Consider the following 15,690-nt stretch of genomic DNA (forward strand, 5'->3'; position numbering starts at 1 on the left):
AAAAATTGATGATTAATATCAAACATTTCATTAGTGATATGAAACTTCAGAGGGCTCCCTGGCCATTTGTATTTCTTCATTCTGTACTGGTATACATAAAAGTAGCACCTCCTTTGCTGATCAGTAAGCAGGTGTTTTGTTCTAGCCCACAAGCCAAGAGTAACCTTTCTTCTGAATCTGGATCAGGACACGATAAGTGTTCTGTAAGCTGAGTAAGGCAATTTTTCTGTAGGGCTTCTGGTGTTAGGTAGCCTTACATTCAAAAATTGTTGGCTTGCAGTCAAATAAGTCCTTTGGCTTTCCTCAGCAAAGATTTTGTATCATCTGAACTGATTATGTGTTTTAATTGGATTCTCTTTAAAAATATAGATTAATGCTTGTGCCTATTTGTAAAATATGTAAAAGGTGTATGTCATTCTTGTTTATGGGCAAACTACAGATAACATCATTTAAACTTGCCATCAAGTTTGAATTTGAAATACCTTAGGAGGTGTTTCATTCTATTCTTGTGTAGGCAGCGTATTTAGCTTGAATATATGTCACTAACATCTGGTATTTGTTCTCTGTGATTTGAGATGGGGAGTGATAGGTGGAAGCTGTGGTGTCAGTTGTATTTTATCTGTCTGCTTTGCCAGACTGCGTGGGCCACAAGTGTCTGTATTGCTTTCATAATGGGCTTTTACATTTCATCTTTCTCATGAAATAAACTGTAAATGCACCTACCTAGCTGTAGGTTAAATGACTGTTAGAACATGACGTTTTCATTTGGCTGAAATCAAAGTCTGAGCAGCCCTTCTCTCTGCTAATCCGGTACTGATGAATATCAAGTAGGAGCAGTTCAATGAATCTGTAAAGACAGTTATACAATTGGCTTAAATGGGCTTTAATCTTAAAACAGCATGGACTGTTTTTAAAAAATCCCTTAGAGAAGGTGTAAGTTATTTTGAATTTGATCTGCAACATTTAAAATCTGTATAACAAGCAAACCAAAAAACCAGCTTGCAGTAGAAATGTCGCCTTTCATTTCTAAAGAGTGGGAATGTGTAATCTGTTGGGTTTTTTTCTTTTCCAATTTGAGCTTTTTCTCCACTCAAATCTACTCCTCCAGTCAATTGGATCCAAGTGTAAGGTAGCTTAGGAAGTATCTAAGCCTTAATATCAGCTCCCTTCAATTTGAAGTAGATACACATATATCGTGGTCTCTCCGTTTCATGAGTAGTGTGACTTTAGATAAAGCCTTGCAGGCTTAGCTTTAACCTTTGAAGGCGTCAAGCTGAAGCTTGAAAGGGAGGGTGAAGGAAAGCCACTTGAAAAGTTTCATAGCACTGAGTTTAAGTGAAGAGTGAGCATAAATGCACTAGAAAAGCATTTTTTGAGTACTAAGCAGTATGATAATTAGTTGACTTTTCACATATAGTCATTCTGGTTTTTAACACTGTGGATGTAACTTTTGCATAACTGTATGTATTCTCAGGAAGGAAAAAGTAAAGAAATTCCTTCTGTTTGTAAAAGATGTACAAAGGATTTTGATCAAGGCAGCTGCCTGTGTTAGAAAAATAGGCTGATTCCCTTCAGTTGGAATGTTTCACTGCAGTAGAGCAAACAACAGCTCCGCCATCAGGTTCAGCTTACGTTTTTGAGGCCAGTTATTTTCCCAGATTAGTAAACGACTGACAGAAATGTTTCTGCACTATTTCTTAGGAACTCTGTAGCAATGCCAGGATCTGAACCCTTCTCCCTTCTCTGCAATGTTTGCAACATTGCAGTTAAGTGCACTTGTTTCCATTGTGTAATGTAGTGCAGGTCTTGTCAACTGCAAGTTCAGAGGATGAATGCAATGCTTTACTTGTGTGTGATCATTATTCTCCAGTATTAACTTGATCATTTCCAATGCTTATTTTCCTGTGATGACAGTTGTCTTTGGTGATCAAACATTAGAGCCCATAGGCATCTTTAGAGTCTTCAGTCCAACCTCCTGCTTTTAACACCTTTGTCTTTGGGTCATTTTTGCAACAAATTATTAAAATTACTCCCTGTGTTCCAGCTGTGGGGACAACAGTAAGAACGATTTGTCCTCTGCTGATGGGCCAGGCTGCTCTTGTACCGTCGTAGCCATCAGAAGATTACACTGCATCACATCTTCTAGTACCACTTTTTCCTTCTTGAGAAACTTTTGTTCCTTTTCCAAACTTGTTTGGATGCATTATATTTAATTTGGGAAGAGCCTTGTCTAGACCACCTCCATGCTAATAAGTTAATGCATAGTCTCTGAATGAATCTGACCACTTCAAGCGAGTAGCAGTTCTTTCTGGTCCTAAGATTTGATCATTTGGAATGTTGGCCCTTTTCACACTCAGCATAGAATCTCTGTGTAAGGGAACTACTCCCTTATGTATGGTTTTTTTGTGTTTGTTTTTTTAAGTACATATATATACTTTTAAAAATCTTTCAAGAAATTAGGCCACTCTGAAATTCTAACTTTTTCAGCTGTATCCTGAATATATCTTGGTGAATGGACGGAAGGGTATTAAAACCTTCCATATAAAAATGAGGATTATTTTAATTTCATTCGATAAATAATCTGTAATACAATTAGAAGATAATTGCAGTTGTTAAACTTTTTTGCAAGTGTACTTGAAATGAATGCAATAGAACTGTCTGTAGGCATCCAATGAATATATCAAAAAATCAACTACAGTCCTAATAGGGATCGGGCTGTTCCCCTAAATAGCCTTTTTATCCACTGTTATATCATCAAACTGTGTAGAAAATACACTTTCTTACAAATTTTGCTTTCTTACCTTGTCTGTGAGATTTTGAGGGTACCAAAATCAAAAAAGGAGCTGTTTGTTTGGTGCGCTGCAGTTTTGAACACTTCCAATAGTAGTCAAAAGCAACTAAAAAATTTTAAATCAAGGGTCTTAAGATAGATCTCAGAGCTTACTGTGTGAGATCTGTGATGAAACAGATGGCTTTTCTTTTATTTCTGCTGGGTGGGGATGCTTCACATATCCTTTAAGTAGTCTTTTGCAGCAGTCTGATCTCTGAGTTGCTTTTTAGGTCTTTTGCAGGAAACTTTGTGTTGCTGGGTTAGTGCATCACTAGGGGTGATGGCAGATTGTGTGTATGCTGCTCAGTTGGGAAACCTTGAATAAGTTGGTGGTGCCTGTTACCTCCATAAACTAGCCAAAAAAAGCATTGGAGGAATGTGTTCCATTGCCAGTGCTGAGGGACTCTTCACTCACAGTATGCAGTTGAGGTAGATATTTGGTATAATTTATCTGAGTTTAGAAACTGGGGGGTCTGTGGGCCAAATATGTTTGTTTTACGCTTACATTTTAATTTAACTTTATAACTTCAATGATCCAGCCAATAGATCAGACATCAGGTCTTTATCTTGGGACATTTTATCATTGAGCCCTATGAATTTGTAAAATTCAAACTAGGTTAAAAAAGCACTGCTGCTCTGTGAATAGCTTACTTCATTATAGGGAGATTGGTAAATCTGTTCATGTTAACCATCCGAAAATGCTTCCCACTGCTTCTGTGAAATACAAAAGGTGGTGAGAAATAGAGATGAGAAGCAGAAGTGAGCTAAAATACATAGGAAGAACCAAAGTGGAAGTCAGGAAGGCGGTTTGCAGGACTGTGCCTGTGTGGTGATGTTTCCTGCTGGGGTTTTAAAGTGAGTTTGAAATTGAAGACTAAATTAAAAGCCCTAAACCATGTTTAAAATTGACTTTTTCTTAAAGAAATTGCAGACATATTGAGAGTCTTAGAGTGAATTTGAATATGGCTACAAAGGAGTGGATAATAGGATACTTAGCATTTCCAAGTTACTTCACACAGCTAATTTCAAATGTGATAACAGGGAAATTTTAAATAAAGAAGTGTAATGATATTTGGAGAAGATACAAAAGAATGGGTAATGGTTGAAAATTATCATATGTGAAGACGTGCTGTACAGTAAAATACAGACCCGACTAGAATACTGGAATGGCTCATGTTATCTTGATTAAAAGCATAAAGTAGTTAGCTGCTGTTACTGAAACACCTAAGGCAAGTCTTTGTCTTCTTGAGTGTTGCTGAGCAGATAGTATGAAACACATCTTCCTGATACAGATATGAGGTGCTGACTCTGCTAGTTAAGATGTGTATGTCAGCAGGCTTCTGGAGTTTTGGCGCAGGTTTTAGAACACGGAGAGTGATATGGATGATACTCAGTAACTTCACCTGACTGTAGCAGACAGGATCACAGAATGACCATGTGAAGCTGTTAAATGCAAAGATGATAAGGAGAAGGGGGGAAAATTGGCTGAACAAGAAGGAATTAAGAATCAAAGTTTCTCTTAGAAATCTTAAAGAAAAGTAACCGTAGTGGTAATGTAGACCAGTCTTTCTCTTGGTGGGGAATTCTTGTTTGCAGCTACAATGACTGCAAACAGAAGAAGGTGTCTGTTAGACAGCTTGTATGGTCTGTTGATGTTTAAATGGGCACCTGAGAAATGCTTATGCTAAATAATGAGCCGTTGCAGGAGAAGTGACTGGGGAAGCATAGCTGTGATTATATACCAGTACCAAGTTCTGTTCAGGACAGCTGTTGTACCAAGCTACTAGAGGAAACTTCTTAATGATTTTGCATTGATGAATTTGAGGAAATAGATTAACAAAATAAAGCCCATACTAGAAAGAAAACAGCTCAATAAACTGAGACAGCACTGACAGATAAAAGAGATGCAGCAGTTCTTGTTCAACCCCACCTTCTGTGTGTGCAGTTTTAAAATGTCAGTTCTGTAGGGCAGTGAAAGTGACAGATAACTGAAATTGTCTTTTTTCTGTGTGATGTGTTCATCGTCACGAGTTCTAAATGCCAGTTTCTGCACTTTGCTTGAATTACACTAATCTATAAGAAAAATTTGCTGTAATGGGAATGAGTTCATCAAGAAGGAAAACAACAGTGCAGTTAAGAATACAAGTTGAGTTTGCTCAGGTCTTGAAGGAATGAGAAGTGTTCTAAAAAGCCATTAAAATGCAAAGAATCAAAATGAGATGTAGCTGTAGAATGAAAAAGGTGAAAAGGAAGAGAATACACTTGAGAAATTGCTTCTTCATTTTTCTAACCCAGATTGAGAAAAGAAAAATATACGTGACATCAGAAATGAGGTGCTGAGTAAATTGGTGACTATAATTCAGTACTGTTCTCCTACTAGAAAAATCATGTAATGCAGTTATGCTCAGAATTTTGTTCTAAGGCTGGTTATGATGCAATATTTTCCTGTGCAGCCCCTGGCTATTTTTTGGCAGTGGTACCCCAGAGTTGTGCCTGTTTTTCAAATGATTAACATGAAGAAAGTGCCTCACTGCAGAACCAAGAGGCTGTTATTTTTTGTAAGGAAGTAGAGGCAGGTAGCAGTTCTAAAGATTTGTCTGTATGTGGCAATTGAAACTGCCCCAAGGTGTGAATTAAAATGGACTATCTACTTAGAGATATTCAGAAGCCATCTGGACGTGGTCCTGGGCAGTCTGCTTGGGGTGCCCCTGCTGAGCAGGACAGCTGATCTCAAGAGGTCCCTTCCAACCTGAACCATTCTGTGATTCTGTGACATCTGTTTTCTGTTCCCAGATTTGGAAAAAGGCTTTTCAATGTCTGTGGGGGTATTAACTGATAGCCGGATTTAAAGAGGTACAGGTTTTGTTCATTGGCTTAAACAATATCCTGTACAGTTGATTTATTCTTAAATACTCTGAGAAAATTCAAGGCAGACTTAAATAGAAGTACAAATACATGGTAGTGTATGTGATAACCCTCTAAAAACACCTGTGAAACCCAGAAAGTAGTTGTGATGAGAAAGCAGGTAGCAAAACGTATTTCTTTTGCTTTACACTGGAGCCAAATACGTAACAGCTGTGATGGCATCTTGTGAGGATACTTCTGAATTTTGACATATCAGCAGAGACAGCTTTAAGGTTTGATGTAATGCCATGACTGAGAAAGCTCTAGACATAACCCATGTAGTAGTAGCTGGAGGCTTCTGACACAGAGTAATTGTAAGGAACTTTTAGAATCTCATTCTGTGACAGATTTTGGAATTGAGGCACACAACCATGTAATTGTGTTACACCACATTTAAAAAAAATTACTTTTGAAGTCATCCTGCATTTGCTTGGGGCACTCTGAGTAGCGTGAGCTGCACTATTCCTAACAGTACTTATTCTGCAAGTGTAGTGAGAACACCTCTCCAGCCAGCCCCAAATGTCTCTTGGAGATGGGTGCAAATGTACCTGCATGTATTTTATTAATTAATAGTTATTACTTGATATAAATAGAGATCCTAATTACATCTCACCAGGTTTGACAGTGGATAGTGGATTATTTAAAAGGAAAGAAAAGAAAAACGACAAATGGTTGGCACACGTGGATTCAGTTATGGTAAATTTGGTATAGTCTGATTTTCCCTTTCGATATTAACTTTTAATAACATATTATCTAGTGTGAATAAATACGTGGATGCTCTGGTTTTAATTTTCTCTGCTGAAACGTGTATGTGTTCTTAAAACAAAGAAGGCATTAAAGGTGTTGTACGTGTGGTATTGTAACAAAACCTGACTCTAGGAAATAGTGTTAGAAATAGTGGTCAGTGTGAAGGACGTCCCAGTGCTGGTGCTGCCCTGGTGTTCCCTCCTCACCAGCTTGTGTCCTCTGCCAGCTGCACCTGGAGCTTCTTTTCACAATTCCCAGGAAGAGCAGTGCCTGGGAGGCAGGTAGGGCAGCTGGGGAAAAGGGCCCACTGCACTGCAGGGAGAGCAGCTGCAAGTTCAGCTGGAGTCCAGCAGCAAATGGACATTGCCTCTTCTGCTTGAGAATACCAATTATTTCTTCAGAGAATAGTCACTGAAAAAGGACAGGGATTCGAAATACAGAAATAGCCCAAGGTCTGTAACAAATGAGTGTCATGGCAGAAGCTGTGCTGATCCACAAGGAGCATGTGCTGACCTTAATTTCTTAGGAGCTTGGCGAAAGAGGAAACATTAAGAATGTTAAATAAAACCAGCAAGCATATTAGTCTTGTACTGTATGTTGTTAGCCAACTGCAAATAGTTCTAGGTCTCGAGATGACTAAAGTATCCTGCTTTCCTTAGCTTTACATGGTACATATGTCTTCATAAGTCTACTCAAAATAGTGAAGTGTGTTGTCATTTACAGATTGAATTTTCCCCTTGAAAGTTTATGAAGTTCATTATTGGGAAGTACAGAGTGTGTTCTATGAAGAGATCTGATTGTTGTTATGAATTCATCTTGTACAGAGCTGATACAGTTGTGGCTTAAGCTTTCTATTGGACTGTCACATTTAAAATGACTTTTTCAGAGGATGATCTATTGTAGAGACGTATCGTTCACTTTGTTCTGTTTGTACTCAGGGATGGAATTGCATTAGTGTCAGTCCTTTAACACTGCTCTGTGTTCAATCACTGCCTGTTCCTGTGTGTAATGGGGAAGCCCCATGGCGCTGTGCTTACCCCACCTCAGGTGTCCCTGTGCTGGGTCAGCAGGATGTTGGCTGAGTTGGGAAACCCCACCAAAACCCTTCAGGAGAGGAGGCTGCCCTGCCCTCAGCACGGTGGCTTGCCAGGAGAGCCAGTGGGATGCACTCAGGGAGCTTTGGCAAATATTGCTCTTGCTTTGCTTTTTGTTTATTTAAATCCTGTTAATCTCCAACCTCCTCACTTCATTGGTGCCAAGATCTCACTAGCAAGCTGAATTTTCAGCTACTGGTATCAAACCACTTCTGTGGATTAGATGTTGGAAATGAGTAACAAATACGTAATGCTGGCTTGAAGCCCAAGCATGGACAGCAGCTTTTCATATATCAGGTAACTCATGCAGAGAGAATACTTCATTCTTTGAGTTACACGCAAGTAAAGAATACTGATTTTTTCTTAGCAAAGCATTTTCAAGGTCTTGAGGTAAAAGTCCATTCTTTGGCTGCACAGGTAATCTGGCTGGGAGGTGTTCCTTCTGCTCCGTCTTGTGGTGCTCAGTGACAGTGCTGCCACACTCCAATAAAATGCTTGGGTAAACAATTGAGTGGGGTTGCTCTGTGCTTATCCAGTGCCTTAAAGTTGCTGAGATCAGTCTAAAGCACGGTGCTGTTCTCACAAGAAGTGAGAAGGCAGAAACGAGACGTGTGCCTGTACATGGCTGCCCATTAGCTCAGCACGTGAGGCTGTGGGTGCTCCCAGCAGCACTGCCCAGCCCTCCTGGCTTCAAGTCATGCCATTGCAGAGCAGCAGCGTCTCTGCAGTCTGTCACTGCTATAATCAGCTGCCTCCCAGCCAAACAGTTTGCAGAAGAAGTGTGTGAAACCTATGTGAGGTAATGAGGTTTAAATCCCTGCGAACTGGGGCTTGGTGAAATCATTCAAACCCAGACAAGACGCTGCTCTGGTTTGAAAGTGCTGCTGGCACAAGGTCAGCAAAAATCTCTTCAATTCCCTCATTTTTAATTGATCTTGTTCAAGAGTGAGAGATGTTGGGAACCAGTGCAGAGGGGCCTGGGGAGTCAGGGCACCAGCAAGAGAGCAGAGAAGCTGAGAAGGCGTCAGCCCGGGCAGGATCTGTGCTGTGCTGTGCGGCAGAGATTGACTGTAGGCCTCCTGTAGTCCATGTTTCCTAAAGCTCCCGTTACAAATTCTCTTGTGCTTTAAAATGCCAGTCATATCAAGGCGGTACAATAGCTTAATCCCACGGTGCAGTAGAATGGGAGGCTGTCTCGGCCTGTGCCCTGTTGGTGTCTGCTGCCTGAGTGCTCAGGTGTGAGGGTTTTGATGTATCAGAGTTCACTTGGAGAAATAAGTGTTCAAATATAAAATGAGTTAACCTCTTACTTTAGTAAATATGGTATTTTAATGGGGATTTACTAAACCTTGTTCTGTTGGCTTTGGTACCTAAGTTAGTATATGCACTTGAGACAACAGAGTTCCTCAAAATAGGGGGTTGCGTGTGAGTGTCCACACCTGGGCACAGGAAAGCAGCTTTGCCTACTCAGACCTGGATTTTGGCCTAATGGATGTCAAAAATTAAATATAAGAACATTTGGAAAGAGCCAAGCTAGGTATATGTTTTTTATGTACTTAATTGTGTTTTTGCAAGATAGAAATTGATTAGTTTTGACAGCCAAACTGGAATGCTTAATACTGTATGCAGAATATATTCCTGCTATTCTAAAATAGTTTCTAAGTGATTTGTTTTTTTCTGCTTCCCTGTAGATTAAAGCAAAAAATTATGACAAAGTGGAAAAGGTGAGTCCTATTAATATATGCCATCTAACTCTATAGCAAGAACAAGTAGCTTGTGATTCAGCTAACGCAGATTGCAAAAAAGGAGAGCTGCCATTGATTGTGCTATTGAAAAATACAGATAAGAAGTTTCAGTAACATAGACTTTGTTGTAAGCAAACTGTAATTAGTAAGTTAGCAGAGGAATCTCTCTGCTTAATTCTCCCCAGTTTCTTTGCGTAGCATAAAGGTGCTTTTGTCAAAGGATGAGTAGTTTGCCTCATTATTTCTTACAAATTTCAATTATAAAAACGAAGGTTTTATTTCATAGTGCATAGTATTAAAAGTAGAAACTTGATATTTTTGGAATCCTGATCACGTCTTCTTGATGTATTGAACAGTTATTTCAGCGATGCCTTATGAAGGTTTTACACATTGATTTATGGAAATGTTACCTTTCCTATGTACGTGAAACCAAGGGGAAGCTGCCTAGTTACAAGTAAGTTGTCAGCACTGCTCTGAATTATTTGTATTATATGAATCTTCACTTAATTTTTGATGAGGGGGTGGGGGGAACCTGTATGCCAAACCTGCTGGGGAACTTTGTAGAGTGGGGTTTGCGGGTAATACTATTTAATCTGCATTTTGGAAACACCTTCTTTAAAGTTTCTTTCATTGAGCTTGCTGTGTGAAATTACTTCTCAGTCTGGGTCTGGGTGGAGAGGTGGGACAGCAGCAGGGGAGCAGCTGGAGCACCCATGCATTCCTCTGCACCCGAAACTGGCGCTTGGGCTCACCTGAAATACGCCTCTTTCTCAGTCGCAGCCTTCTCTGTTCTCCCCCTCCTCTCTGCCCTGTTTAGGGTCTCCACAACACTCAACATTGCTTCCAGCTGAGGTGCTACATTTGAAAGTAAAAGCAAATCATTTATTAGAGTAAGCTTGGCAAGGCTTACCAAGCATAAAAAATCAAGGTGTCAAAATTTGGGGGTCTTTTAATTTTCATCTCTTATCATTTACTGCATTTTGCTCATTTATTATCCCCTGGGCAGTCCAATGCTTTTTGTCCTGCTTGAGGATTCAAGAAATATCAGTAACTTCCAGCGTTCTATGAACTGTTTTTTTCCCAGCCCACCATAATCTCTGTATCCTACAACAGGCTAGATAGTCACTGATCCATTAACAAAAAGAAACAGACTTTTAATTTTTAAAAGACTGTTTTGAAATAATTATTAAGAAGTATTTTCCTCTTCTACCCCATCTTTGTCCCATTTAACTTTCCTCTATTTTTCCTGATAATACGGACAAAAAATTAGGGAAGTAATGAAAAATATTTGAGGAAAGGAAACAAAAGACAGTGGAAGAGTAAAAGCTATTTTCATTGGAAACTGGGCAAGGAAAAAATTCTGTGAACATCTTCAATTTTGGGAAAATCACTTTGATTTTGAGGAGGGTAGGAGATCTTATGAAAGATTCTGGCTGGGTTCCACATGTGGGGCTACTCCTCATTGTCCAGGTTTGATGTTGCTAGGGAATGACAAGGTTTGGAAGGTTTTGAGAGAGAAAAGGAAACAACGGGTACATCTGCCGAGTAGGAGCATGTAGACACCAGTTATCTTTTATCTTCTCCATTCCTCTGCAGTTTGTGTGCTTGGATTTCCACATTCTTAAGGAGGGGGTCTCGGGAACCAGTAATATGCTGCATTGCCACCAATAAATGCAAACAGCTTTCTTTTAAACAAACATCTATATGCGGAATTGAAAGATGTCCCAGTGCAAAGTTCTGCTCTCAGCTGTTGGGTGACACTTTTTATTCCTCGGGGTTTGCTTAGGCTTTGCTGCACAAAAGAATGCAGAATAAAGAATTTTTTAAAATACTGAAGAATTGCCCTTTGGTCTTTGTGGTTTGTTCTTTTCCTCAGAGAAAAAATGGCTCAGGCATATGATTTTGCTCTGGATAAGATTGGCATGGAAATCATGTCATACCAGGTATGTTTCTTCTATGAAAACACATCTTATTTCTAAGTTGATATCAAGTACAGTTAAACATTGATTTCATTATATGTACTATTTTTTCTTGAATAGATCTGGGTGGATTACATCAATTTTTTGAAGGGCGTGTAAGTACCTTGAAAGATTTTTATTTTTTTTAAGTTAATATAATGTCGATGTTCATACCAGATATGATCTGTAACAGCTGACATTAATCTCTCTCCCCAACATTTAGAGAAGCTGTAGGATCTTATGCAGAAAACCAGAGGATAACAGCTGTCCGCAGGGTGTACCAGCGTGGGTGTGTGAATCCAATGATTAACATAGAACAGCTCTGGAGAGATTATAACAAATACGAAGAGGTAATCAAAAGCTTAACCCTTGTTTGTGACTTAAAGATGTAATAATCTTATAATCAAGTATGGTGCCCAAAATTGGGCCCACTAAATTAGGTGTGAGAGATGACAGGTACTCGGCAAAGAGACATTTCTGTACCGTGATGGTGGTCAGACACTGGGACAGGCTTCTCAGGGAGGTGGTTGGTGCCCCGTGCCATCAGCGTTGGGATAATGCCCTCAGTAACACACTGCAACTTTTGGTCAGCCCCGAGGTGGTCAGGCTGTTGTCGTGGTGAGCTTTGAAGGGCCCTTCCAGCGGAACTGCTGTCAATGTCACATTGTCACACTAAGCACAGTCGTGCATGGTGGGTACAACGGCATTTGGCTGTGATGGTTTGGATGTCCTCTGCAGTATTAAGTTGCATGTTCTCAAGTACATACAAAATGCTCTTCACCGTTACAGCATTGACTCAGGTGAGTCTGCTGTCCCAGTGCCGTCAGCAATGTCCTCACTGTCCTCAGCTCAATGACCTGGAGGCTGATCTGTAGTTGCACCTCTGTAGTATCCATAGACACATCTGGTAACAGCTTGTTAACCTCCCCCGGTCACATAGGTGGGAGTGTAGAACTGGGAGTCGATGTCTCTGTACTCAGTACGTTCCTACAGCACACACCCACATCCCACATTGCACCCAGTGCTGCTGATGCTGGCGCACCGTAGGTCAGCCATATACTTTAAAGGGAAGAAGGGACCGTTTCTCCTTGTTTCTGACTGCACCAGTTGTAGGACTGGTGACAGGAGGGCCACCGTGCTTTGCTGGCAGGAGTGCCTCTGGCACCCATAGCCCTGCACACCTATAGCGTGTCCTGCAATAGCCTGGTGCTGCACTCACGGCAGCCGCTTGAGAAGAACCAAGCGATCTGCCCTCTGCTGAAAAACGCCCCATCCCACTGCCAACTGCCTCCCTATAAGCTTTTGTCTCTTCCCACCCACACTGTAAATGAAAACTATTGCTGCTTGCTCCTACCAGATCCGCTGGACAGTCAGAATGTCAGAACGCCTGGCCTGCGTTTATTCTGTGTCTTCTTGGTGAGGCGAGGAGGGCAGGGCAGCTGTACAGACAGCACTGCTATCTGAGGGGAAACCATCCCTGCAGCAACAGCCCAGTGAAAGAGATTGGTGTGCAGCTGCTGGCACCAAAGGTTACTGGGTGTTTGCTGCAGCTAAAACATGCTAAAACAAAGCCCTCAGCTTGCCTACTATCTCAGTAGCAGCCGGGTAGCAGTGTCATGTCAGCTGCACGGGCTACATGGAGTGCTGCTGGGTATATGTTCTATGGCTGTCCCAGATCTCTCAGTAAGAAGCAGCTGGTGCCTTTCCCTTGTTCCCACAACGTGTTGGTACCCAGCTCAGATGCCCCTTTGGAACGGTACTAAAACCATGTTGTTTCCTCAAAATCCTGCCAAGCACTTCAGGAAGATCGACTCTGCCCCAGGCCTGAGCGAAAGGGCATTGCTGGTCCTGCCATCAGAGCAGACTGTTGGGGTAGGCGCTCCTGGCACCCCACAGCCAGGCCCGCATCCCCATGGTGTGGGCTGTGCTGTGGGGCAGCACCATGCCCTCAGCAAGCAACTGTCTGGCTGGGCATTGTGCCGGGCACTTGTGGGTGTCACAGAGGGACAGCTATGGCCATCCAGTGCTTCAGGAATGGGCCAGGAGGCAGAGCAGTGAGCTCTGACTTGTCCAGGAAAGCTGAACGGTTCCTACGCTGTCCTCATCTTCATCTGGTAGACAGCGTGCAGCAGCTGGGCAGAGAACCACGGCTCTGTGCATAGGCATTGGCCACCATTTAAAAGGAAAATTCTGATTTGCAAATACATTCATTCTTCTGCTTTCTCCCCCATCTGATTTATGTAACGCTCATTGTGTTTTGAAAGCCGTGGTAAGATTAAAAATGTACTGACGTGTTTCAAGTCACCTGAATTTTAGTATTGAATTTATTCCCTTGCAAATAAGTTCTGCCCTTGTGTGAAATGTTTATCAGGAGAAATCCAGAACCTTTTAAGATCTATGTTTGAAGATGGCTTTCACCTTCCTGCTCACTTTTGCATTCCCCCTCAGGCTCTTTCTGTATGAAATGAGATTTGGCAATTCCACATTGAACCCACTCCCTTGTTTTGCTCTTCTGCAGGGAATCAATATTCACTTAGCGAAGAAGATGATTGAAGACAGGAGTAGGGATTACATGAATGCACGACGTGTAGCAAAGGTACAAACTTCTGATGAGTTTTGTTTCCATTCTACAAACTGGCATTACGCATGCTTCTCACTTTAACAGAAAATGTACGTTAAAGTATTAAGTTTGGCATGCTGAAATATTTATCAGTTTCATAAAATGAGTTTTTGATTTGCTTAGATCTGCTGTTCAAAGCATCATTTCTGTTCCAGGAATATGAGACAGTCATGAAGGGGCTGGACCGCAATGCCCCCTCCGTCCCCCCCCAGAACACCCCACAGGAGGCTCAGCAGGTGGACATGTGGAAGAAGTACATCCAGTGGGAGAAGAGCAATCCTCTGCGTACAGAGGATCAAACTCTCATCACAAAAAGAGGTAATTAGGTACCACTGTAGGATATGTAGGGTTCTATTTCTTAGCTCCATTGATGGTCTCCAGCATAAATAATAATGTTTTAGTATGCGGGGATTGTGGTGTAGCAGAAGTTGGTCAAGTTTTTTCTTTCCGTTCTTGAATTGTGTGATTATTTTTTTTTTTCTTTTAGTCTGTTTAGTTTTTGCTTAAGGCAAGCTGAAAGCAATGTGTAGATTTGGGGTACAGTGCTATGGCCATGTGCCACCAAACTTTAGAGTTGTGGATCACAGCCTGACCTTATGGCTGGTGTTCCTGATTGAGTTCTGCTTCCTCCTCTGAGGAGGAGGCGGGTTGTAGCTGCTGGTTGTGATTCATCAAGTTCCAATGATGTAAAAACTGCAATTGTGATCATTCCATTCAAAGCCCGTTAGTATTAATAGTTTCTACTTTAATCGCTGTTTTCTGTATGTCATTGTGCAAGGTAGTACTATTTCTGCAATAATATACAAGGAATATTTCTTACATTTTTCCCCCTAGTTATGTTTGCCTATGAGCAATGCCTTTTGGTTCTGGGACATCACCCAGATATCTGGTATGAAGCTGCACAGTATCTTGAGCAATCTAGTAAGCTGCTAGCTGAAAAAGGGGTAAGGAGAATGCTGATAGCTTTTTTTTTTTCTTATTTAATTGCTTTAACACGGTGTACTGTTGTTAATGTTTTCTCAAATAACATCCAAGGGGGGAGTGAAAAATCTCGAGCATCTTAAAAGTTGCATCACATTCAGAATTTTAAATTTGGATCTATTTTAATTAAAAAAAAAACAAACAAACAAAAAAAAAAAACCTGCATCTGGGATAATAAGAATTATGAAAAACTGTTGCAGTGTTGTCTGGTTTTAGGTTGGGGTTTGTTTTCTTGTGAGGTTTTCTTTGACATCTCTGATTCCTTCAGCACTGGGGAGATGAGTGACTCCTGATTGGAGTATTATGAGGGCGCTCAGTGGAACTTGTGCAGAGAAGACAAGCCATGGGCAGGCTGCAGGCATTGAACAATTATCGTATTTATTTTATAACAGGACATGAACAATGCTAAACTTTTCAGCGATGAGGCTGCTAATATTTATGAGAGAGCCATCAGCACTTTACTAAAGAAGAATATGCTTCTCTATTTTGCGTATGCAGATTATGAAGAGGTGAGCAAAAAGCGATGTCGTGCCATAAAACCCAAAGACATCTTTCTTCAATACTGTCATATTTTTGAAACATACCAAATACACAGGCATTCTGAACATGTAACTTACTGATTCTTTTAACTTTAGTCCCACCCAATGTTTCTGAGACTAAGCAGACAAAATGGGGAGGGAAAAAAAACATAGTTCTCATTGTTTTGAAATCGTAATGTCTTTCCACTTGACAGTTAACTCTATTTTTCAAACAACTGTGAAAGTGAAACTGATTAGTTTACATTTACCAGAGCCTCAGTTTCTTCACTTAC

General features: G+C 40.9%; 2 protein-coding genes across 6 annotated transcripts in view; one reads left to right on the forward strand and one right to left on the reverse strand.

Moving 5' to 3' along the window:
* The window catches only part of CSTF3 (cleavage stimulation factor subunit 3), a 44,023-nt gene that overhangs the window by 20,230 nt on the left and 8,103 nt on the right, over nucleotides 1–15,690 (forward strand). Inside the window, exons 4-12 of the mRNA XM_031607385.2 lie at nucleotides 9,267–9,299; nucleotides 9,677–9,774; nucleotides 11,197–11,263; nucleotides 11,360–11,394; nucleotides 11,502–11,628; nucleotides 13,797–13,874; nucleotides 14,054–14,216; nucleotides 14,733–14,842; nucleotides 15,272–15,388. Coding sequence (XP_031463245.1) covers nucleotides 9,267–9,299; nucleotides 9,677–9,774; nucleotides 11,197–11,263; nucleotides 11,360–11,394; nucleotides 11,502–11,628; nucleotides 13,797–13,874; nucleotides 14,054–14,216; nucleotides 14,733–14,842; nucleotides 15,272–15,388 — 828 coding nt within the window. The remainder of the gene's footprint in view (nucleotides 1–9,266; nucleotides 9,300–9,676; nucleotides 9,775–11,196; nucleotides 11,264–11,359; nucleotides 11,395–11,501; nucleotides 11,629–13,796; nucleotides 13,875–14,053; nucleotides 14,217–14,732; nucleotides 14,843–15,271; nucleotides 15,389–15,690) is intronic.
* TCP11L1 (t-complex 11 like 1) overlaps nucleotides 1–15,690 on the reverse strand; it is a 48,248-nt gene that overhangs the window by 7,908 nt on the left and 24,650 nt on the right. For all 5 annotated transcript variants that reach the window (XM_031607387.2, XM_031607386.2, XM_090142091.1 and 2 more), the window contains 2 exons: nucleotides 10,073–10,175; nucleotides 724–847 (listed from right to left, as the gene is read on the reverse strand). The gene's annotated coding sequence lies outside the window, so the exon portion shown is untranslated. The remainder of the gene's footprint in view (nucleotides 1–723; nucleotides 848–10,072; nucleotides 10,176–15,690) is intronic.

The sequence above is a fragment of the Phasianus colchicus genome, chromosome 5, assembly GCF_987193195.1.
Source record: "Phasianus colchicus chromosome 5, bPhaCol1.hap1.1, whole genome shotgun sequence".
In the NCBI taxonomy this organism is placed as follows: Eukaryota; Metazoa; Chordata; class Aves; order Galliformes; family Phasianidae; genus Phasianus; species Phasianus colchicus.